Source organism: Leptosomus discolor, unplaced genomic scaffold, assembly GCF_034619465.1.
Source record: "Leptosomus discolor isolate bLepDis1 unplaced genomic scaffold, bLepDis1.hap2 HAP2_SCAFFOLD_216, whole genome shotgun sequence".
Lineage (NCBI taxonomy): Eukaryota > Metazoa > Chordata > Aves > Leptosomiformes > Leptosomidae > Leptosomus > Leptosomus discolor.
The window spans coordinates 32741-55757 of record NW_028237746.1 but is presented as its reverse complement, the minus strand read 5'-3'; the positions used below and the strand labels follow the sequence as shown (position 1 = coordinate 55757).

At 69.0% G+C, this 23017-nt stretch overlaps 2 protein-coding genes across 3 annotated transcripts; one reads left to right on the top strand and one right to left on the bottom strand.

The window, feature by feature from the left end:
* Positions 1 to 211: 211 nt before the first annotated feature.
* Positions 212 to 17740, bottom strand: LOC147413076 (very-long-chain enoyl-CoA reductase-like; the record flags this gene model as incomplete). Its single annotated transcript, XM_086480699.1, has 11 exons — positions 17695 to 17740; positions 16855 to 17204; positions 14674 to 14769; positions 13128 to 13179; positions 11532 to 11576; positions 11307 to 11410; positions 8886 to 9001; positions 7379 to 7484; positions 3093 to 3165; positions 1475 to 1518; positions 212 to 269 (listed from the first exon to the last, which is right to left on the bottom strand). Coding segments are annotated over exons 1-11 (1090 nt in total), but the record flags the coding sequence as incomplete, so codon positions are not given.
* A 381-nt stretch (positions 17741 to 18121) lies between these two features.
* Positions 18122 to 22379, top strand: DNAJB1 (DnaJ heat shock protein family (Hsp40) member B1). Of its 2 annotated transcripts, none has more exons than XM_086480695.1 (3): positions 18122 to 18332; positions 19467 to 20035; positions 22149 to 22379. In XM_086480695.1, exons 1-3 carry the CDS (start codon positions 18122 to 18124, stop codon positions 22377 to 22379), a joined length of 1011 nt encoding a protein of 336 aa, XP_086336821.1. The 2 variants fall into 2 exon arrangements, with proteins under 2 accessions (XP_086336821.1, XP_086336822.1); XM_086480696.1 differs by having other exon boundaries at positions 18191 to 18318.
* The last annotated feature ends 638 nt before the right edge of the window (positions 22380 to 23017 follow it).

Here is a 23017-nt window from a genome sequence, read left to right as displayed (position 1 = left end):
TGTGCCCCCCCCCCGCATGTGCCCCCCCCCCCCCCGTGGCCTACACGTGCCCCTTTGCGCCGTCCCCTGCCCTCCCCCCCCGTGGCCCCCCCCCCATGCGTGCCCCACGCGCCCCCCAGGCGCACACGCGTGTGCGTAGCCGTGTGTGTCCCCCCGTGTCCCCCCCCCCGTGTGTGTCCCCCCCCGTGTCCCCCCCCCCGTGTCCCCTCACCCGCGGGGCGCAGGTTCCGCAGGGCCACGTGGATGGAGAAGTTGCCCAGTTGGCAGAACTGGGGGGGGAACGGGGGGAGCCCTGAGCTGGGGAGGGGGGGGCAGATGCACCCCCTCCCCCCCCCAGCACCCACCTGCCCCCCTGGCACCCACCGGCCTCTCCGGACCCCCCCCAGCCCCCCTCAGCACCCACAGGGACCCCCCCAGCACCCACAGAGACCCCCCAGCACCCCTCAGCACCCACAGGGACCCCCCCAGCACCCACAGAGACCCCCCAGCACCCCTCAGCACCCCCAGGGACCCCCCCAGCACCCCCAGCACCCACAGGGACCCCCCCAGCACCCCTCAGCACCCACAGGGACCCTCACAGCCCCTCCCCAGCACCCACAGGGACCCCCCCAGCACCCCCCAGCACCCATAGGGACCCCCCCAGCACCCATGGCCCCCCTCAGCACCCACAGGGACCCCCCCAGCCCCTCCAGCACCCACAGGGATCCCCCAGCATCCATGGGCCCCCCCAGCACCCACAGACACTCCCCCAGCACCCCCCAGCACCCACAGGGACCCCCCAGCACCCCTCAGCACCCACAGGGACCCCCCAGCACCCCCCAGCCCCTCCCAGCACCCCCAGACCCTCCCCAGCACCTCCCAGCACCCACAGGACCCCCCCAGCACCCCTCAGCACCCACAGGGACGCCCCCAGCACCCACAGACACCCCCCCCAGCACCCCCCAGCCCCTCCCACCACCCACAGGGCCCCCCCCAGCACCCCTCAGCACCCACAGGGACCCCCCCCAGCCCCTCCCAGCACCCACAGGGCCCCCCCCCGCACCCCTCAGCACCCACAGGGACCCCCCCCAGCCCCTCCCAGCACCCACAGGGTCCCCCCCCAGCACCCATAGGGACGCCCCCAGCACCCCCAGCCCCTCCCAGCACCCCCAGCCCCTCCACAGCACCTCCCAGCACCCACAGGGCCCCCCCAGCACCCCTCAGCACCCATAGGGACCCCCCCCAGCACCCCTCAGCACCCACAGGAACCCCCCCCAGACCCTCCCAGCACCCCTAGGGACCCCCCCAGCACCCCTCAGCACCCCTCAGCACCCATAGGGACCCCCCCCAGCACCCCTCAGCACCCATAGGGACTCCCCCCAGCACCCCCCAGCATCCATAGGGACCCCCCCAGCACCCCTCAGCACCCCTAGGGACCCCCCAGCACCCATGGCCCCCCTCAGCCCCCCCAGGGACCCCCCCCCCCAGCACCCACCAGGAAGACAGCCAGCGCCAGCTTCACCTGCTCGTCACCGTAGGCTGGGGGACACGGGGGGGGGGTGTCAGGGACACCGACCTCCTCTACGTGGTGTCCCCAAGGGGGACAGGAGGGACATGGGGGGGCGGGTGCAGTGGGGGGGTTGATGGGACAGGGAGGGTGACAGGGAGGGTGGCAGGGAGGGTGACAGGGGGGGTGACAGGGGGGGTGGCAGGGGGGGTGGCAGGGAGGGTGACAGGGAGGGTGACAGGGAGGGTGACGGGGAGGGTGACAGTGAGGGTGACAGGGAGGGTGGCAGGGGGGGTGGCAGGGGGGGTGGCAGGGAGGGTGGCAGGGAGGGTGACGGGGAGGGTGACAGTGAGGGTGACAGGGAGGGTGACAGGGGGGGTGGCAGGGAGGGTGACAGGGAGGGTGACAGGGAGGGTGGCAGGGAGGGTGACAGGGGGGGTGACAGGGAGGGTGACAGGGAGGGTGACAGGGAGGGTGGCAGGGAGGGTGACAGGGGGGGTGGCAGGGAGGGTGACAGGGAGGGTGGCAGGGGGGGTGGCAGGGAGGGTGGCAGGGGGGTGGCAGGGAGGGTGACAGGGAGGGTGGCAGGGAGGGTGACAGGGAGGGTGACAGGGGGGGTGGCAGGGGGGGTGGCAGTCCCCGGGGGGAGGGGGGGGTAGAGCGAGTGGTATGTGTGAGGGAGTGGCAGGGAGGGTGGCAGGGGGGGTGGCAGGGGGGGTGGCAGGGAGGGTGACAGGGGGGGTGGCAGGGAGGGTGGCAGGGAGGGTGGCAGTCCCCGGGGGGGAGGGGGGGGTAGAGCGGGTGGTATGTGTGAGGGGTGGCAGGGAGGGTGGCAGGGAGGGTGGCAGGGGGGGTGGCAGGGAGGGTGGCAGGGAGGGTGGCAGGGGGGTGGCAGGGAGGGTGGCAGGGAGGGTGGCAGGGAGGGTGGCAGGGAGGGTGGCAGGGAAGGTGACAGGGGGGGTGGCAGGGAGGGTGACAGGCAGGGTGACAGGGGGGGTGGCAGGGAAGGTGACGGGGGGGTGGCAGGGAGGGTGGCAGTCCCCGGGGGGGGGGGGGGCGGGTAGAGCGGGTGGTATGTGTGAGGGGGTGACAGGGAGGGTGGCAGGGAGGGTGACAGGGGGTGGCAGGGAGGGTGGCAGTCCCCGGGGGGTGGCAGGGGGGGTGGCAGGGAGGCTGACAGGGGGTGGCAGGGAGGGTGGCAGGGGGGTGGCAGGGAGGGTGGCAGGGAGAGTGACAGGGGGTGGCAGGGAAGGTGACGGGGGGGTGGCAGGGAGGGTGGCAGTCCCCGGGGGGTGGCAGGGGGGGTGGCAGTCCCCGGGGTGGGGGGGTAGAGCGGGTGGTGGGTGTGACAGGGACAGGAAGGGTGACAGGGAGGGTGGCAGGGAGGGTGACAGGGGGGGTGGCAGTCCCTGGGGGGGGGTAGAGCGGGTGGTGGGTGTGAGGGGGGACAGGGAGGGTGACGGGGGGGTGGCAGGGAGGGTGACAGGCAGGGTGACAGGGGGGGTGGCAGGGAAGGTGACGGGGGGGTGGCAGGGAGGGTGGCAGTCCCCGGGGGGTGGCAGGGGGGGTGGCAGGGGGGGTGGCAGTCCCGGGGGGTGGCACTCACCGGGGGGGGTGTACAGCGGGTGGTTGATGTAATAGGCCATCCAGGCGGCGAAGCCCCAGTAGTAGGTGCAGTTCTGGGGGGGGGGGGGACACAGGGGACGGGAGGGGTTGGGGACGTTGTGGGGGACATCGTGGGACGCGCACGCGCTCACGCACAGACGCACGCGCGTGTGCGCAGTGGCCGGGTGGCACCCGGGGACACGTTGGGGACATCGTGGGGGACTCACACACACACACTCACACACACATCGGGTCCAGGTGACACCCAGGGACACCTTGGGGACATCATGGGGGACTCAGACACACACACACACACACACATCGTGTCCAGGTGACACCCGGGGACACCTTGGGGACATCGTAGAACACACACACACACATGCAGTGGCCAGGTGACACCTTGGGGACATCGTGGGACACACAGACACACACACAGTGGCCGGGTGACACCCGGGGACACCATGGGGACATTGTGGGGGACACACATACACATGCAGTGGCCAGGTGACACCTTGGGGACATTGTGTGACACACACACACACACACACACAGAGACACACACACAGTGGCCAAGTGACACCCGGGGACACCTTGGGGACACTGTGGGACACACACATACACATGCAGTGGCCAGATGACACCTTGGGGACATCGTGGGACACACACACACACACAGAGTGGCCGGGTAACACGTGGGGACACGTTGGGGACATTGTGGGAGACACACACACACACAGTGGCTGGGTGACACCTGGGGACACCTTGGGGACATTGTGGGACAGGGACACACGCACTCACACCCACACATGTGTGCACTGGCTGGGTGACACGTGGGGACACGTTGGGGACATTGTGGGGGACACACACACACAGAGTGGCCGGGTGACACCTGGGGGCACGTTTGGGACATCGTGGGACACACACACACACACACACAGCGTCCAGGTGACACCCGGGGACACCTTGGGGACATCGTGGGACACACACACACAGAGTGGCCAGGTGACACCCGGGGACATCGTGGGGGACACACACACACAGTGGCCAGGTGACAACTGGGGACATCGTGGGACACACACACACACACACACAGAGAGTCTCCAGGTGACACCTGGGGACACCTTGGGGACATCGTGGGACACACACACACAGAGTGGCCAGGTGACAACTGGGGACATCATGGCACACACACACACACACACACACACACACACACACACACGCAGCGTCCAGGTGACACCCGGGGACACGTTGGGGACATCATGGGACACACACACACACACACACAGAGTGGCCGGGTGACACCCGGGGACATCGTGGGACACACACACACACACAGTCTCCAGGTGACACCCGGGGACACCTTGGGGACATCATGGGACATACACACACAGAGTGGCCGGGTGACACCCGGGGACATCATGGGACACACACACACACAGTCTCCAGGTGACACCCAGGGACACCTTGGGGACATCATGGGACACACACACACACACAGTCTCCAGGTGACACCCGGGGACACGTTGGGGACATCATGGGACGCACACACACAGAGTGGCCGGGTGACACCCGGGGACATCGTGGGGGACACACACACACACACACAGTGTCCAGGTGACACCCGGGGACACGTTGGGGACATTGTGGGACACAGACACACACACACACACACACAGAGTCTCCAGGTGACACCTGGGGGCACCTTGGGGACATTGTGGGACACACACACACAGAGTGGCTGGGTGACAACTGGGGACATCATGGCACACACACACACAGACACACACACACGCAGCGTCCAGGTGACACCCGGGGACACGTTGGGGACATCATGGGACACACACACACACACACACACACAGAGTGGCCGGGTGACACCCGGGGACATCGTGGGACACACACACACACAGTGGCCGGGTGACACCTGGGGACATTGTGGGACACACACACACACACAGTCTCCAGGTGACACCCAGGGACACCTTGGGGACATCGTGGGGCACACACACACACACACACACGCAGTGTCCAGGTGACACCCGGGGACACGTTGGGGACATCGTGGGACACACACACACAGAGTCTCCAGGTGACACCTGGGAACACCTTGGGGACATTGTAGGACACACACACACGCGCGGTGTCCAGGTGACACCTGGGGACACGTTGGGGACACTGTGGGACACACACACACACACAGTGGCCGGGTGACACCTGGGGACATCGTGGGACACACACACACACACACACACACACACACGCAGCGTCCAGGTGACACCCGGGGACACGTTGGGGACATCATGGGACACACACACACACACACACACACAGAGTGGCCGGGTGACACCCGGGGACACATTGGGGACATTGTAGGACACACACACAGACACACACACAGAGTGGCCAGGTGACAACTGGGGACATCGTGGGACACACACACACACAGTGGCCGGGTGACACCTGGGGACATTGTGGGGGACACACACAGACACACACACAGTGTCCAGGTGACACCCGGGGACAAGTTGGGGACATTGTAGGACACACACACAGACACACACACACGCAGTGTCCAGGTGACACCCGGGGACACCTTGGGGACATTGTGGGACACAGACACACACACACACACACACAGAGTCTCCAGGTGACACCTGGGGACACCTTGGGGACATCGTAGGACACACACACACACAGTCTCCAGGTGACACCCGGGGACACCTTGGGGACATCGTGGGACACACACACACAGAGTGGCCAGGTGACACCCGGGGACATCGTGGGGGACACACACACAGTGGCCAGGTGACAACTGGGGACATCGTGGGACACACACACACACACACACACACACAGAGTCTCCAGGTGACACCTGGGGACACCTTGGGGACATCGTGGGACACACACACACACACACACACACACGCAGCGTCCAGGTGACACCCGGGGACACGTTGGGGACATCATGGGACACACACACACACACACACACACACAGAGTGGCCGGGTGACACCCGGGGACATCGTGGGACACACACACACACAGTGGCCGGGTGACACCTGGGGACATTGTGGGACACACACACACACACAGTCTCCAGGTGACACCCGGGGACACCTTGGGGACATCGTGGGGCACACACACACACACACACACGCAGTGTCCAGGTGACACCCGGGGACACGTTGGGGACATCGTGGGACACACACACACAGAGTCTCCAGGTGACACCTGGGAACACCTTGGGGACATTGTAGGACACACACACACGCGCGGTGTCCAGGTGACACCTGGGGACACGTTGGGGACACTGTGGGACACACACACACACACAGTGGCCGGGTGACACCTGGGGACATCGTGGGACACACACACACACACACGCAGCGTCCAGGTGACACCCGGGGACACGTTGGGGACATCATGGGACACACACACACACACACACACACAGAGTGGCCGGGTGACACCCGGGGACACATTGGGGACATTGTAGGACACACACACAGACACACACACAGAGTGGCCAGGTGACAACTGGGGACATCGTGGGACACACACACACACAGTGGCCGGGTGACACCTGGGGACATTGTGGGGGACACACACAGACACACACACAGTGTCCAGGTGACACCCGGGGACAAGTTGGGGACATTGTAGGACACACACACTGACACACACACACACAGTGTCCAGGTGACACCCGGGGACACCTCGGGGACATTGTGGGACACAGACACACACAGATACACACACACAGTGTCTAGCTGACAGCTGGGGACACCTTGGGGACATCGTAGGACACACACACACACACAGTCTCCAGGTGACACCCAGGGACACCTTGGGGACATCGTGGGACACACACACACACACACAGAGTCTCCAGGTGACACCTGGGGACACCTTGGGGACATCGTGGGACACACACACACACACACACACACAGTCTCCAGGTGACACCTGGGGACACCTTGGGGACATCGTGGGACACACACACACAGAGTGGCCGGGTGACAACTGGGGACATCGTGGCACACACACACACACACACACACACACACACGCAGCGTCCAGGTGACACCCGGGGACACCTTGGGGACATCGTGGGACACACACACACACACCCCCCCACACACGCAGCGTCCAGGTGACACCCGGGGACACCCAGGTACCGGCGCCCAGGGGCCACAGGCGTTCCCAGGGGGGTGCTGGGGTTGGGGGGGGGGGTGTGGGTGGGTGGGGTGTGCTGGGGGGGGGGTTGGGGACCCCGGTGTCACCTTGAAGATGTTGCGCAGGGGCATGGTGCCGTGCGAGAAGCGGTGGACGAAGAGCGTCTCCAGCAGCCGCTTGACGTAGTGGAAGGAGTGACAGCCGCACGCCAGGCTGGGGGAGGGGAGGGGGGGGGACACGGGGGGGGGGGGGACACGGACACACACCCACCCCTGGGGACACGCCCCCACCCCCCCCCCCCCCGGCATCCCCCCCCCCCCTCCCTCCTCCTTGTCCCCAGCTGCACTGCCCGGTGTCCCCTGGTGGGTGTGTCCCTGGGGCTGTGGGTCCCCCCCTCCCCTCCCCCCGCCTCCCCGAACCCCCAGAGGGCAGGGTGTGTCCCCCAGGCCGCCCCCCACCCCCCCCATGTCCTACGCCCCCCCCAATCAGCCCCTCAGCCCCCCCAAAATGGACCCCAGCCTGCCCCCCCCGCCTCAGGATCCCCAACTCAGCTCCCCCCCCCCAGTCTCAGGACCCCCCAGTTCATCCCCCTCCAAGCCTCAGGACCCCCCCAGTTCACCCCCACCAGGCCTCAGGACCCCCAATTCACCCCCCCCAAGCCTCAGGACGCCCCAATTCACCCCCACAAGGCCTCAGGACCCCCAACTCAGCTCCCCCTGAGTCTCAGGACCCCCCAATTCACCCCCCTCAAGCCTCAGGACCCCCCAATTCACTCTCCCCCAGGCCTCAGGACCCCCAACTCATCTCCCCCTGAGTCTCAGGACCCCCAATTCACCCCCCTCAAGCCTCAGGACCCCCCAGTTCTCCCCCCTCGAAGCCTCAGGACCCCCAATTCATGCCCCCCAAGTCTCAGGACCCCCTAATTCACACCCCCCCTAGGCCTCAGGACCCCCAACTCATCTCCCCCTGAGTCTCAGGATCCCCCAATTCACCCCCCCCCCAGGCCTCAGGACCCCCCAATTCACCCCCCCCAAGCCTCAGGACCCCTCAGTTCACCCCCTCCAAGCCTCTTGACCCCCCAATTCACCCCCCCCAGGCCTCAGGATGCCCCAATTCCCCCCCTCCAGGCCTCAGGACCCCCCAATTCACACCCCTCGATTTATCAGGACACCCCAATTCACCCCCCTCAAGCCTCAGGATGCCCCAATTCCCCCCCCCCAGGCCTCAGGACCCCCCAATTCACACCCCTCGATTTATCAGGACACCCCAATTCACCCCCCTCAAGCCTCAGGATGCCCCAATTCCCCCCCTCCAGGCCTCAGGACCCCCCAATTCACACCCCTCGATTTATCAGGACACCCCAATTCACCCCCCTCAAGCCTCAGGACGCCCCAATTCCCCCCCCCCAGGCCTCAGGACCCCCCAATTCACACCCCTCGATTTATCAGGACGCCCCAATTCACCCCTCTCAAGCCTCAGGACGCCCCAATTCACCCCCCCAGGCCTCAGGACGCCCCAATTCCCCCCTCTCAAGCCTCAGGACGCCCCAATTCCCCCCCCCCAGGCCTCAGGCCCCCCCAGCCCCCTGCCCGGGGTCCCCCCCCCCCCACCTACTGCACGACCGGGTGGCGGCTGGCGGTGAAGTCGTAGCGGGGCCCGTAGAGGAAGGGGACGCGGAAGTAGAAGAGGAGGTAGATGAGGAGCGGCCCCGCGTACTCGGTGAGGAAAACCTGGGGGACAGGGACCGCTGGGGACGGGGACCCCCCCGGAGGGGCGGGGGGGGGCACGGGGAGGCAGGGACGGACCCACGGACGGAGGGATGGGGGGGGGGGAGGGATGGAGGGACATGGGGACGGAGGGATGGGGGGGTTGAGGGCCGGACAGAGGGACAGGAGGACAGAGGGACGGGGGGGGCTGAGGGACGGACAGAGGGACACGAGGACGTGGGGACAGAAAGATGGGGGGGTTGAGGGACAGACAGAGGGACACGGGGACAGAGGGATGGGGGGGCTGAGGGACGGACAGAGGGACAGGAGGACGTGGGGACAGAAAGATGGGGGGGTTGAGGGACAGACAGAGGGACAGGAGGACAGAGGGATGGGGGGGCTGAGGGACGGACAGAGGGACAGGAGGACAGAGGGATGGGGGGGCTGAGGGACAGACAGAGGGACATGAGGAACCAGGGACAGAGGGATGGGAGGGTTGAGGGACAGACAGAGGGACACGAGGACATGGGGACAGAAAGATGGGGGGGGTGAAGGACAGACAGAGGGACAGGAGGACAAAGGGATGGGGGGGCTGAGGGACGGACAGAGGGACAGGAGGACAGAGGGATGGGGGGGCTGAGGGACAGACAGAGGGACAGGAGGACCCGGGGACAGAGGGATGGGGGGAGCTGAGGGCCAGACAGAGGGACAGGAGGACGTGGGGACAGAAAGATGGGGGGGTTGAGGGACAGACAGAGGGACAGGAGGACAGAGGGATGGGGGGGCTGAGGGACGGACAGAGGGACACGAGGACGTGGGGACAGAAAGATGGGGGGGTTGAGGGACAGAGGGACATGGGGACAGAGGGATGGGGGGTTGAGGGACGGACAGAGGGACATGAGGAACCAGGGACAGAGGGATGGGAGGGTTGAGGGACGGACAGAGGGACACGGGGACACGGGGACAGAGGGATGGGGGGAGCTGAGGGCCGGACAGAGGGACACGAGGACGTGGGGACAGAAAGATGGGGGGGTTGAGGGACAGACAAAGGGACACGGGGACAGAGGGATGGGGGGGCTGAGGGACGGACAGAGGGACATGAGGAACCAGGGACAGAGGGATGGGAGGGTTGAGGGACGGACAGAGGGACACGGGGACACGGGGACAGAGGGATGGGGGGAGCTGAGGGCTGGACAGAGGGACAGGAGGACAGCGGGATGGGGGGGCTGAGGGACGGACAGAGGGACACGGGGACACGGGGACAGAGGGATGAGGGGGTTGAGGGACAGACAGAGGTACAGGAGGACAGAGGGATGGGGGGATTGAGGGACAGACAGAGGGACACGAGGACTGGGGGGACAGAAAGATGGGGGGGTTGAGGGACAGACAGAGGGACAGGAGGACAAAGGGATGGGGGGGCTGAGGGACGGACGGAGGGACATGGGGACAGAGGGATGGGGGGGTTGAGGGACGGACGGAGGGACACGGGGACAGAGGGATGGGGGGGTTGAGGGACGGACAGAGGGACACGGGGACACGGGGACAGAGGGATGGGGGGAGCTGAGGGCTGGACAGAGGGACAGGAGGACAGCAGGATGGGGGGGCTGAGGGACGGACAGAGGGACACGAGGACACGGGGACAGAGGGATGAGGGGGTTGAGGGACGGACAGAGGGACACGAGGAACCAGGGACAGAGGGATGGGGGGGCTGAGGGACAGACAGAGGGACAAGGGGACAGAGGGATGAGGGGGTTGAGGGACGGACGGAAGGACATAGGGACAGAGGGACATGAGGCCACGGGGACAGACGGATGCAGAGACACACAGAGAGAGGCAGAGACAGACAGAGCGACACAGGGACACAGAGGGGGAGGCAGGGACGGACCCACGGACAGAGGGATGGGGGGGGTGAGGGACAGACAGAGGGACACGAGGCCACAGGGACAGAGGGACACGAGGACGTGGGGACAGAGGGATGAGGGGGTTGAGGGACAGACAGAGGGACATGAGGCCCCGCGGACAGAGGGATGCAGAGACACACAGACAGAGGCAGGGACAGACAGAGGGACACAGAGAGGGAGGCAGGGACAGACCCACGGACAGAGGGATGGGGGGGGTTGAGGGACGGACAGAGGGACACGGGGACAGAGGAGTGGCTGCAGGGACAGAGGGTCCGAGGGACGCGGGAGCGGACACGCGGGATGGACGGAGGGACCCCGGGAGGGAAAGAAGGACCGACGGCGGGACAGAGGGACACGGGGAGGGACAGAGGGACACGGGGAGGGACAGAGGGACAGAGGGACAGAGGGACGACCCCCCCCCCCCTCACCGTCACCCAGCTGATCTGGGCCCCCAGGTCTCGGAAGTAGAAGGTGGCGGTGGTGCCCACGGGCAGGCTCTGCAGCACGTCCTCGTCCTTCAGGGACCTGCCCTCTGCGGGGACACGGCGCCCTCGTCACCTCCCCCACCTCGGGGACAACCCACCCCACCCCCACGGGGTGACCCCCACCTCGGGGACAACCCCCACCCCCCCCTTGCCCGTGGGGGCACTCACTGGGGTCCAGGCGCAGGGACTGTCTGGCCGGGTACCACCGGGGATCTGCGGGAGAGAAGGGACATCGGGGGGGGGGGGGACACCTTGGTCACAAGGGGGGGGGGGGGGCGGGGGTGTCCCCAGAGCGCCAGGACAGGGCCCTGGTGACAATTGGGGGGGGATGGGGTGTCCCCAGGGCCCCGTGGAGGTTCCCCAGTCCCTACAGGCACGGGGATGGGTCCCTGAGCGTGACGAGGGTCCCCACCGCCTCGTGACAGCTCTGTGGTCACCACGAGGGTCCCCAAGGACCCCCCCCCGCCCCCCAGGACGGGTCCCTGCTCACGAGGGTGACACGATGGCCCCGTGACACGTCCCCAGTCACGCCAGGGACCCCAATGTTCCCGTGAAACCTCCCCCCCACGCGCCACAGGGGTCCCCACGGGCCGGGATGGGTCCCTGAGCGTGACGAGGGTCCCCACCGCCTCGTGACAGCTCTGTGGTCACCACGAGGGTCCCCAAGGACACACCCCCCCACCCCCCCGCCGGGTCCCTGCTCACGAGGGTGACACGATGGCCCCGTGACACGTCCCCAGTCACGCCAGGGACCCCAAAGTTCCCGTGAAACGTCCCCCCCACGTGCCACAGGGGTCCCCACGGGCCGGGATGGGTCCCTGAGCGTGACGAGGGTCCCCACCGCCTTGTGACAACTCTGTGGTCACCACGAGGGTCCCCAAGGACACACCCCCCCACCCCCCCGCCGGGTCCCTGCTCACGAGGGTGACACGATGGCCCCGTGACACGTCCCCAGTCACGCCAGGGACCCCAATGTTCCCGTGAAACGTCCCCCCCCCCACGCGCCACAGGGGTCCCCACGGGCCGGGATGGGTCCCTGAGCGTGACGAGGGTCCCCACCGCCTCGTGACAGCTCTGTGGTCACCACGAGGGTCCCCAAGGACACCCCCCCCCCCCCCACCCCCCCGCCGGGTCCCTGCTCACGAGGGTGACACGATGGCCCCGTGACACGTCCCCAGTCACGCCAGGGACCCCAAAGTTCCCGTGAAACGTGTCCCCCCCCCACGCGCCACAGGGGTCCCCACGGGCCGGGATGGGTCCCCACCGCCTCGTGACAACTCTGTGGTCACCACGAGGGTCCCCAAGGACACCCCCCCCCCCCGCCCCCCAGGACGGGTCCCTGCTCACGAGGGTGACACGATGGCCCCGTGACACGTCCCCAGTCACGCCAGGGACCCCAATGTTCCCGTGAAACGTCCCCCCCCTCACGCGCCACAGGGGTCCCCACGGGCCGGGATGGGTCCCTGAGCGTGACGAGGGTCCCCACCGCCTCGTGACAACTCTGTGGTCACCACGAGGGTCCCCAAGGACCCCCCCCCCGCCCCCCCGCCGGGTCCCTGGTCACGAGGGTGACACGATGGCCCCGCGACAGGTCCTCAGCCCCCCCGCTGAAGTTCTCCACCACCCCCACGACGGGGATCCCCCCAGCGCCACCGCAGGTCCCCCAGCCACCACGAGGGTCCCCACCGCCCCCACGGAGGGTCCCCAGCTGCCCCAGGGGGTTCCCGGGGGAGGGTCGTTGTCCCCGTCCCCGTCCCCACGTACGGGCCTTGGTGAAGAGGCTCTTGATCTCGGCGACGGTGGCGTGGGGCTCCACCTGCGGGGGCAACCGAGGGGCCGTCGGGGGGCTACCAGGGCACCCGGGCCTCAGTTTCCCCTTCCCCCAGCCCTCCACCTCCACCCAGGGACAAGGAGGAGGGGACACGTCGGGGGGGCTGCCGGGGCACCCGTGCCTCAGTTTCCCCTTCCCCCAGCCCTCCACCTCCACCCAGGGGACAAGGGACACGTTGGGGGGGCTGCCGGGGCACCCGTGCCTCAGTTTCCCCTTCCCCCAGCCCTCCACCTCCACCCAGGGACAAGAGACAAGGGACACATCGGGGGGGCTGCCGGGGCACCCGTGCCTCAGTTTCCCCTTCCCCCAGCCCTCCACCTCCACCCAGGGGACAAGGGACAAGGGACACGTCGGGGGGGCTGGTGGGGCACCTGTGCCTCAGTTTCCCCTTCCCCCAGCCCTCCACCTCCACCCAGGGACAAGGAGAAGGGGACACGTCGGGGGGGCTGCCAGGGCACCCGTGCCTCAGTTTCCCCTTCCCCCAGCCCTCCACCTCCACCCAGGGACAAGGAGGAGGGGACACGTCGGGGGGGCTGCCAGGGCACCCGTGCCTCAGTTTCCCCTTCCCCCAGCCCTCCACCTCCACCCAGGGACAAGGAGGAGGGGACACGTCGGGGGGGCTGACGGGGCACCCGTGCCTCAGTTTCCCCTTCCCCCAGCCCTCCACCTCCACCCAGGGGACAAGGGACACGTCAGGGGGGCTGCCAGGGCACCCGTGCCTCAGTTTCTCCAGCCCCCAGCCCTCCACCTCCACCCAGGGACAAGGAGGAGGGGACATGTCGGGGGGGCTGCCAGGGCACCCGTGCCTCAGTTTCCCCTTCCCCCAGCCCTCCACCTCCACCCAGGGGACAAGGGACACGTCGGGGGGGCTGCCGGGGCACCCGTGCCTCAGTTTCCCCTTCCCCCAGCCCTCCATCTCCACCCAGGGGACAAGGGACACGTCGGGGGGGCTGCCAGGGCACCCGTGCCTCAGTTTCCCCTTCCCCCAGCCCTCCATCTCCACCCAGGGGACAAGGGACACGTCGGGGGGGCTGCTGGGGCACCCGTGCCTCAGTTTCCCCTTCCCCCAGCCCTCCACCTCCACCCAGGGGACAAGGGACACGTCGGGGGGGCTGCTGGGGCACCCGTGCCTCAGTTTCTCCAGCCCCCAGCCCTCCACCTCCACCCAGGGACAAGGAGGAGGGGACATGTCGGGGGGGCTGCCGGGGCACCCGTGCCTCAGTTTCCCCTTCCCCCAGCCCTCCACCTCCACCCAGGGGACAAGGGACACGTCGGGGGGGCTGCTGGGGCACCCGTGCCTCAGTTTCTCCAGCCCCCAGCCCTCCACCTCCACCCAGGGACAAGGAGGAGGGGACATGTTGGGGGGGCTGCCGGGGCACCCGTGCCTCAGTTTCCCCAGCCCCCCCACCTCCACCTAGGGGACAAGGGACAAGGAGGGAGGGGACACATGTGTGTCCCCCCCCCCCATCCCCAAGGTACCTTATCGAGGAAGCAGAGCTTCTCCCGCGTCCGGGCGTCCAGGATCTCCACCTCGAAGAAGAGGACGGCTTTCTTCGTCTTCTTGGCGGGGGGAGCCTGGCGCCACAGCCCCAGGATGGGGGACGGGGACCCCTGGCCCCCCTCCCGGGGCAACCCCCCTCCCTCCATGTCACCGGCTCGCCGCGGGGGCCACCGGCGGGCGCACCCCAGCCGAAACCCGATCGGTCCCCACGGAGCCGCTAAATATAAACCTTCCCCCCCCCCCCCCCCCCCCCCGCCCTCCGCCCTCCCTGGGGTGGCTCTTGGCCCTGGTGGCCCTGGAGGTGGCCCTGGAGGTGGCCCCGGAGGTGGCCATGGGAGGGACAGGGTCACCCAGAGGCCGGGGAAGGACGGAGGGGACAGGAGCGCGGCGCGGGCGGGAGGTAAGGTTGGGGCCCCCCCCTCCACCCCCTCGCCAACACCCCCAGGTGTCCCCGGGTCCCCAAGGGCCTCGGTGGCACGAGGGTGGGGACAGGCCTGGCCGAAGCGCGGCCACGCGGCTGGATGTCCCCCTCGGGTCACCCTGGGGGGGCACAGGTGTCACCCTGTGGCACCGCGATGGGGACAGCGGGGGTCTGTCACCCCCTGGGGACACCCTGACAGGGACAGGGATATGTCACCCTGGGTCACCCCAATGGGGACGGGGGTCTGTCACCCCCCAGGACACCTCGCTGGGGACAGAGCTATGTCACCCTGTGACCCCCCCCCCCTCCCATTGCGGACAGGGGGTCTGTCACCTCCCGACGGGGACGGGGACGTCTGTCAGGACGTGCCACCCCAAAGGCCACAGGGGTCTGCCACTCCCCCGCTCCCCCCCCCCCCGTGACACCCTGGCGGGGGGTCTGTCACCCCGGGGGGGGGGGCCAGGGATGTGACATCCCCCCTGGGCGAGCCTGGATGTGCCCATTGAGGGTGCCCTGAGCGTGGTGACGGTGACAGTGACAGGGCCGACGCGGGGGGCGGGGGTGGGAGGGTTTATTTTGTGTGTGTCTGTGTGTGTGTCCCCCCCCCGTCGGGCCGCGTCCCGCCCGCGGCAGCGTCACTGTCCCCGTCACCACCGAGCTATGACAAACATCCGCCCGAGGCCCCGGCCCCTCCCGCTGCCACCCGGAGCGGGGGTTGTCCCCGTGTCACCCCCCTTCCGGTCGTGGGGACCCTCGGGCCGTGACAGTGTCACAGCCACTCCCGGGGTGGGGGGGTGGGGTGTGACACCGTGGGGGACACACACCCCCCCACCCCGCGCCGGGGCTCTGCCGGGCCGGGCGGGGGGGGGAGGGTGTGAGCCCTGCCGGTGCGGGCATTGAGGCTCTTCCCGCCGGTAGTGGGGGGGGAAGGGGGGGGGGACGGGGGACCGGGGACACCCCCCCCCGGCGCCATCCCTGAGGGGACACCGATCCCCCCCCCCCCCGCCCCCTCAGGGGTGACACCTCGCTCGCCTCGGGTGCGGGATGGGGCCGTGGGCGGCTGCCACACCCGCTGCTGTCACGGCTGCCGTTATCTCCTCACGGAGAGGGCGTGTGCGGCGCCAGCGGGGCGAGGCGCGGCCATGACAGGCCCGGGCGAGGCGCGGCCATGGCAGGCCCGGGCAAAACCCGGCGGGATGGGCCCGGGCACGGCGGGACGGGCTCAGGGGGAGCGGTTGAGCCCTGCTGAACCAGTCCGGGCCCCGCTGAACCAGTCCGGGCCCCGCTGGACCGGGCCGGGCCAAGCCCCGTTGGACCGGGCTCCGCAAGACAGACAAGGCCGCGCCCCCGCACTCGCCACTGCGCATGCGCACAGCCCTTGACGTCCAGCCACGCATGCGCACCGCTCAGCTCGCCCTCCTACGTAGGCGCAGCCTCCTCCAGCCGGGGAGGGCGACCTGATGCGCATGCGTGCAACGAGCCTACCCCCCCCCCCCCCCCCCCCCCCCGCGCTGGGAGCGGCGACCCCGCGCCGCGCCGCTGCACGCATGCGCATTGCCTCGCACCGGCCGCACGCAAGCGCATTGGCGCGGGCCTGGTGGCCGGCGCATGCGTGGAAGGGTCGCGGCGGCCCGTAGGGACTAGAACGGGGTCGACGGGGCCGAGCCGGGAGAGGGAGCTGGGGGCGGGACTGGGACCGGGACCGGGGCCGGGGCCGGGGCGGGCGGCGCCGCCTCACCTCGTAGTGCTTCATGGCTGCCGCTGCTCCGCCGCCGCCGCTCCCGCCGGGCGCCCTCTCCCCCCACGTGATCCGCCCGTTGCACCTGGCGGGCGGGGCCCGCGCCGCCGCCAATCGCCGCCGCGCGGGTGGTGGCAAACAGCCAATCAGAGCCCGGTGGGCTCCCGGCGGTTCCGCCCCCGCCCACTCCCCTTCCCGCCCCGATTGTTTCCGGGGCAACGGGAACGCCTGACAGCTCCGCAGCCAATAGGAAGCGGAGGCGGGGTGCGGAGTGACGGCGGAGGCAGCCAATGGGCTGGCGGCGGAGGCCAGCAGGGGCGCGGCGGGCAGGGGAATATCGCCGCGTGCGCCTGGAGGAGCCGGGCGGGAGGCGGGGGCTCTGGGGTGGGCGGGGCCTTGGGGAGGAGGGCGGGGCCCGCGGGGTGAAATGGCAGGTGGCGGTTCAGTGGGGTCTGCGGGGGCGGGGCTTGGGGGGGGTCAAGGGGGTCGGGGGGCCATGGAGGGAGGGGGGGGGCCGTGGGGGCACAGGGACACCGTGGGGACAGGTGCTCTGTGTGTCCCCGTGTCCCCCCCCCCCAGCTCACCCGGCCTCTGCCCCAGCGACCTCCCGTCCCTGCTGTGTCCCCACGTCCCTCCGTCCCTCTGACCCCATGGCCTGGTGTCCCCATGGCCCCGTGTCCCCTTGTCCCTGTGACCCCTTGTCCCTGTGTCCCCATGGCTCCACGTCCCCTTGTCCCTCTGTCCCCGTGTCCCTGTGGCCCCCGTGGGGACATCATTAGGGGACACGGGGGGGGGGGGGGGCCGACACGGAGGCTGCAGACGGTGTCGCGGTGGTGTCACCCTGCAGTGACAGGGACGGGGCTGTCACCCTGGTAACGGTCGCCATGGTGACGGGCTGTCACTGCGGGTGACGGGGACAACTATCTCCCGTTGTGCCGGTTGCCACAGTGACAGGACAGCCCCCCCCCCCCCCCCCCCGTTGCCACGGCAACAGCCGGCGGGCGTGATTGGGCAGGAAATGGGCGGAGCATAACCCCCAGCCCCGCCCACCCCTTCAACCCAGCTCCGCCGCGCAGACGCACACGCCTCTCCCTCGGCTTTCTCCCCACCGGGCCGTGACGCCGCGCGGTCGGATTGGCGGAGAGGCGAGGGGGCGGGGCGCGGCGGGCGGCGGGCTCTGGAAGGTTCCGCCATCGCCTCAGTGAGGCGGCGGCAGCGGCGGGAGGCGGCGGCGGGAGGCGGCGGGGCGGAGGCCCGGCCCGGCGGGATGGGGAAGGACTATTACCGCACGCTGGGGCTGTCCCGCGGCGCCTCCGGGGAGGACGTGCGGCGGGCCTACCGGCGGCAGGCCCTGCGCTTCCACCCCGACAAGAACAAGGAGCCGGGGGCCGAGGAGCGCTTCAAGGAGGTGGCCGAGGCCTACGACGTCCTCAGCGACCCCAAGAAGCGGGAGATCTTCGACAAGTACGGGGAGGAGGGTGAGCGGCGGCAGCGGGGGGGGTGTGTCTGGGGGGGGGGGGCAGAGAGGGTGGGGGTCAGGGTGAAGGCAGGGTGGGGGGGACAGACAGGCAGGGTGAGGGGGTGTGGGGAGGGACAGGCAGGCAGGGTGGGGGGGTGTGGGGAGGGACAAGCAGGCAGGGTGGGGGGTCAGGGGGAAGGTGGGGGGTCAGGGTGAAGGTGGGGTGGGCGTCAGGGCGAAGGCAGGCTGGGGAGGTCTGGGGGGGCACAGGCAGGGAAGGGTGGGGATCAGGGTGAAGGCAGGGTGGGGGGGACAGACAGGCAGGGTGAGGGGGTATGGGGAGGGACAGGCAGGCAGGGTGGGGGGTCAGGGTGAAGGTGGGGTGGGCGTCAGGGCGAAGGCAGGCTGGGGAGGTCTGGGGGGGCACAGGCAGGGAGGGGTGGGGGTCAGGGTGAAGGCAGGGTGGGGGGGGACAGGGTGCACGTGTGGGGGGGGGCAAACTGGGAGAAGGGGTCAGACAGGGTGGGGGCTAGGGTGAAGGCAGAGTGGGAGGTTCTGGGGTGGGCAGGGAGGGGCTGGAGGGGGTGAAGGCTGGCAGTGGGGGTCAGGGTGAAAGCAGGGTGGGGGGAACAGGCAGAGGGGTGGGGGTCAAGGTGAAGGTGGGGGGGGTGGGGCAAGCAGTGGGGGTAGGGGCCTGAGGAGGGGTCTGGCAGGAGGGGTGGGGGTCAGCGTGAAGGCAGGCAGGGGGGCTGGGGTCTCGGGGTGGGGAGGGGGGGGGGGGCAGGGAGCGCTGGGAGCCTGACAGGGCGCAGGCCGCGGGGCTGGAGCCCGGGGGGTGCCGGGAAGCCGCGCCGGGGTGTGCCGGGGGGCGGTGATGGATCCGGCTGGGCCTGTTGGGGCCTGGCCGGGCCCGTCAGCGGCGTCTGTCTGCGCCGCGTCCGCCGGCGCCCGAGCAGAACCGGTTCCCGCTCCTGGCGCTGGGGCCATGCCAGGCCACCACCCGCCCCACACCCTCAACCTGCCCCACGCCCTGCCCGCGTCTCGCCCCACGCCCTGCCCCGGCCGGCAACGTGCCGAGGAGCTTCGGCGACCTGACGGGGGCCACATCCGGCACGCGGCGATGCTGACGGGCGCCTTCCTCCCTCCTTTCTAGGGCTCAAAGGGGGAGCCCCGACCTCCGGCCCGGGGGGGTCCAATGGCCCCACCTTCACCTACACCTTCCGGGGCGACCCCCACGCCATGTTCGCCGAGTTCTTCGACGGTCGCAACCCCTTCGACACCTTCTTCGTCCAACGCAACGGGGACGACGACGACGGGGACGACACCTTCACCACCTTCCACGTGGGAGGTTTCGGGAGCGTCGGCTTCCCCCGGGGACGAGGGGGGCCGGAAGGTGCCTGCCGTAAGCAAGACCCCCCGGTCCTCTACGACCTGAAGGTCTCCCTGGAGGAGATCTACAGCGGTTGCACCAAGAAGATGAAGATCTCCCACAAACGTCTCAACCCCGACGGGAAGACGGTGCGGAACGAGGACAAGATCCTCACCATTGAGGTGAAACGGGGTTGGAAGGAAGGCACCAAGATCACCTTCCCCAAGGAGGGCGACCAGACCCCCAACAACATTCCTGCCGACGTTGTCTTCGTCCTCAAAGACAAACCCCACGGCGTCTTCCGCCGGGAGGGCTCAGACATTGTCTACCCGGCGAAGATCAGCCTCCGCGAGGTGGGTGGGTGGTTGGAACGGGCGGGTTGGCCGTGGTGGGCACACGTCAGGGGGGCGGGTTGGCCGTGGTGGGCACACGTCAGGGGGGCGGGTTGGCCGTGGTGGGCACACGTCAGGGGGGCGGGTTGGCCGTGGTGGGCACACGTCAGGGGGGCGGGTTGGCCGTGGTGGGCACACGTCAGGGGGGCGGGTTGGCCGTGGTGGGCGCGTCAGGGGGGCGGGTTGGCCGTGGTGGGCGCGTCAGGGGGGCGGGTTGGCCGTGGCCAGGATGTCAAGGACGGGTTGGTCTGGGCTGCGGCGGGGACGTCAAGGGTAGATTGGTCTTGGTGGGGACATCAGGGGCAGGTGAGTCTTGGTGGTGGCAGTGGGGACGTCAAAGGAGGGTTGGCCTTGGCGGTGGGGACACAGCAGGTTCAGGGGTGGTCTGGGTGGTGGGGATGTGGCGGGGCAGGTGGTCTGGGTGGTGGGGGGCGTGACGGGAGGTTGGCCTTGGGGGTGGAGAGGCAGGAGGAGTTGGGGACCTGGGAGGGGGTGGGGGTGGGGTCTGGGGGGGGGGTGTCTCGGCAGGGTGGACGTGCCAGGTGGTTGGTCTGGGCGGTGGGGACGCGACCAGGGGTTGCCTGGGTGGTGGGGTTGCAGGGGGATCACCCAGGGTTGGGGTGGTGGGACCAAGAGTGGTTGTCTTGGTGGGCGGTAGGGCCACGGTGGGGCGGTTGGTCTTGCTCGTAGGGCCGTGAGGGGGGCTGGGGGCCACTGGTGGGTGTCTGGGTGGCGTGGTGGGGACGTGACCAGGGGTTGTCTGGGTGGCGTGGTGGGGACGTGACCAGGGGTTGTCTGGGTGGTGGGGTTGCAGGAGGATCACCCAGGGTTAGGGTGGTTGCCTTGGTGGGTGGTTGCCTTGGTGGGTGGTTGCCTTGGTGGGTGGTGCCTGGTGGGTGGATAGGGACACGGTGGGGCAGTTGGTCTCTGCCATAGGGCCGTGATGGGGGCTGGGGGACACTGGTGGGTGTCTGGGTGGTGGGTCTCGGCAGCGTGGACGTGCCAGGTGGTTGGTCTGGGTGGTGGGGACGTGACCAGGGGTTGTCTAGGTGGTGGGGTTGCAGGGGGATCACCCAGGATGGGGGTGGTGGGGATCAAAGGTGGTAGGGCCAAGGTGGGTGGTAGGGCCAAGGTGGGTGGTAGGGCCAAGGTGGGTGGTAGGGCCAAGGTGGGGCAGTTGGTCTTGGCCGTAGGGCCATGATGGGGGCTGGGGGACACTGGTGGGTGTCTGGGTGGCGTGGTGGGGACATGACCAGGGGTTGTCTGGGTGGTGGGGTTGCAGGGGGATCACCTAGGAATTGGTGTGGTGGGGACCAAAGGTGGTTGCCTTGGTGGGTGGTTGCCTTGGTGGGTGGGTAGGGCCAAGGTGGGGTGGTTGGTCTTGGCTGTAGGGCCGTGATGGGTGCTGGGGGACACTGGTGGGTGTCTGGGTGGCGTGGTGGGGACGTGACCAGGGGTTGTCTGGGTGGTGGGGTTGCAGGGGGATCACCCAGGATTAGGGTGGTTGTCTTGGTGGGTGGATAGGGACACAGTGGGGCGGTTGGTCTCTCCCGTAGGGCTGTGAGGGGTGCTGGGGACACTGGTGGGTGTCTGGGTGGTGGGTCTCGGCAGGGTGGACATGCCAGGTGGTTGGTCTGGGTGGTGTGGACGTGACCAGGGGTTGTTTAGGTGGTGGGGTTGCAGGGGGATCACCCAGGATGGGGGCGGTTGGTCTTGGTGGGCGGTTGGTCTTGGTGGGCGGTTGGTCTTGGTGGGCGGTTGGTCTTGGTGGGCGGTTGGTCTTGGTGGGCGGTTGGTCTTGGCCGTAGGGCCATGATGGGTGCTGGGGGCCACTGGTGGGTGTCTGGGTGGCGTGGTGGGGACGTGACCAGGGGTTGTCTGGGTGGTGAGGTTGCAGGAGGATCACCCAGGGTTGGGGTGGTGGGGACCAAGGGTGGTTTGGTGGGTGGTAGGGCCACGGTGGGGTGGTCGCTCTCGCTCGTAGGGCCGTGATGGGTGCTGGGGGCCACTGGTGGGTGTCTGGGTGGTGACAAGTGGCACCCCATGGCCTTTCCCTCCCCCCCCCCCCCCCCAGGCCCTCTGCGGCTGCACGGTCAACGCCCCCACGCTGGACGGCCGCACCATCCCCATGGTCTTCAAGGACGTCCTGAAGCCGGGGGTGAAGCGCCGCATCCCGGGCGAGGGGCTGCCCTACCCCCGCACCCCTGACCAACGCGGGGACCTCATCATCGAGTTCGAGGTCAAGTTCCCCGACAGGATCCCCCCGTCCTCCAAGACCCTCCTGGAGCAGATCCTGCCCGTCTAGCGCCCACCCCCCCACCCCCCACCCCCCCCCTGGCTCCACACGCCACCCCCTCCCCCCCACCCACCCACCTCCCCCAACCTGGTCTATGGGGGGCGGGGGGGGGGGCTTGGACCTCTTTGGGATCACGCTGGGGGGGGTTTGGGGGGGGCCTAGAGATGGTCCTGCTGCCCACCCCCCCCTCCTGGTCTGAGGAGCCCCCCTCAGATCCCCCCGCTTGGGGGTGGGGGGGGGTTTTGGTGTGTGTCCCCCTCCCCCCTGTCCCATCTCGGGGGTCTGGGGGTGATCAGGTGTCCCCATCCCCCATCTCAGAGCTCTATGGGGTCTTGGGGTGTCGGTGGTGTCCCCTGCTCCCACCCCATCTTGGGGGGCTGGTGGGGTGTCCCCTTTCCCTTGTCCTGGAGCTCGGGGGGGGGGGACGGACACACACACACGACGATGACACGGGGTGTCATTGATGTCCCTCCACCCCATCTTGGGGGTCCTGAGGTGTCGCCGTCCCCCATCATCGTGGGGATCTGAGGGTCCCCAGGGTGGCAAGGTGACCGTCCCCTCCTCTCTTAAGGTTTTGGGGGTCTCGGGGTGACCTCGTCCCCTCCTGCCTTGCAGCTCTGGGGGGCCCAGGGTGTCCTTGTCTCCCG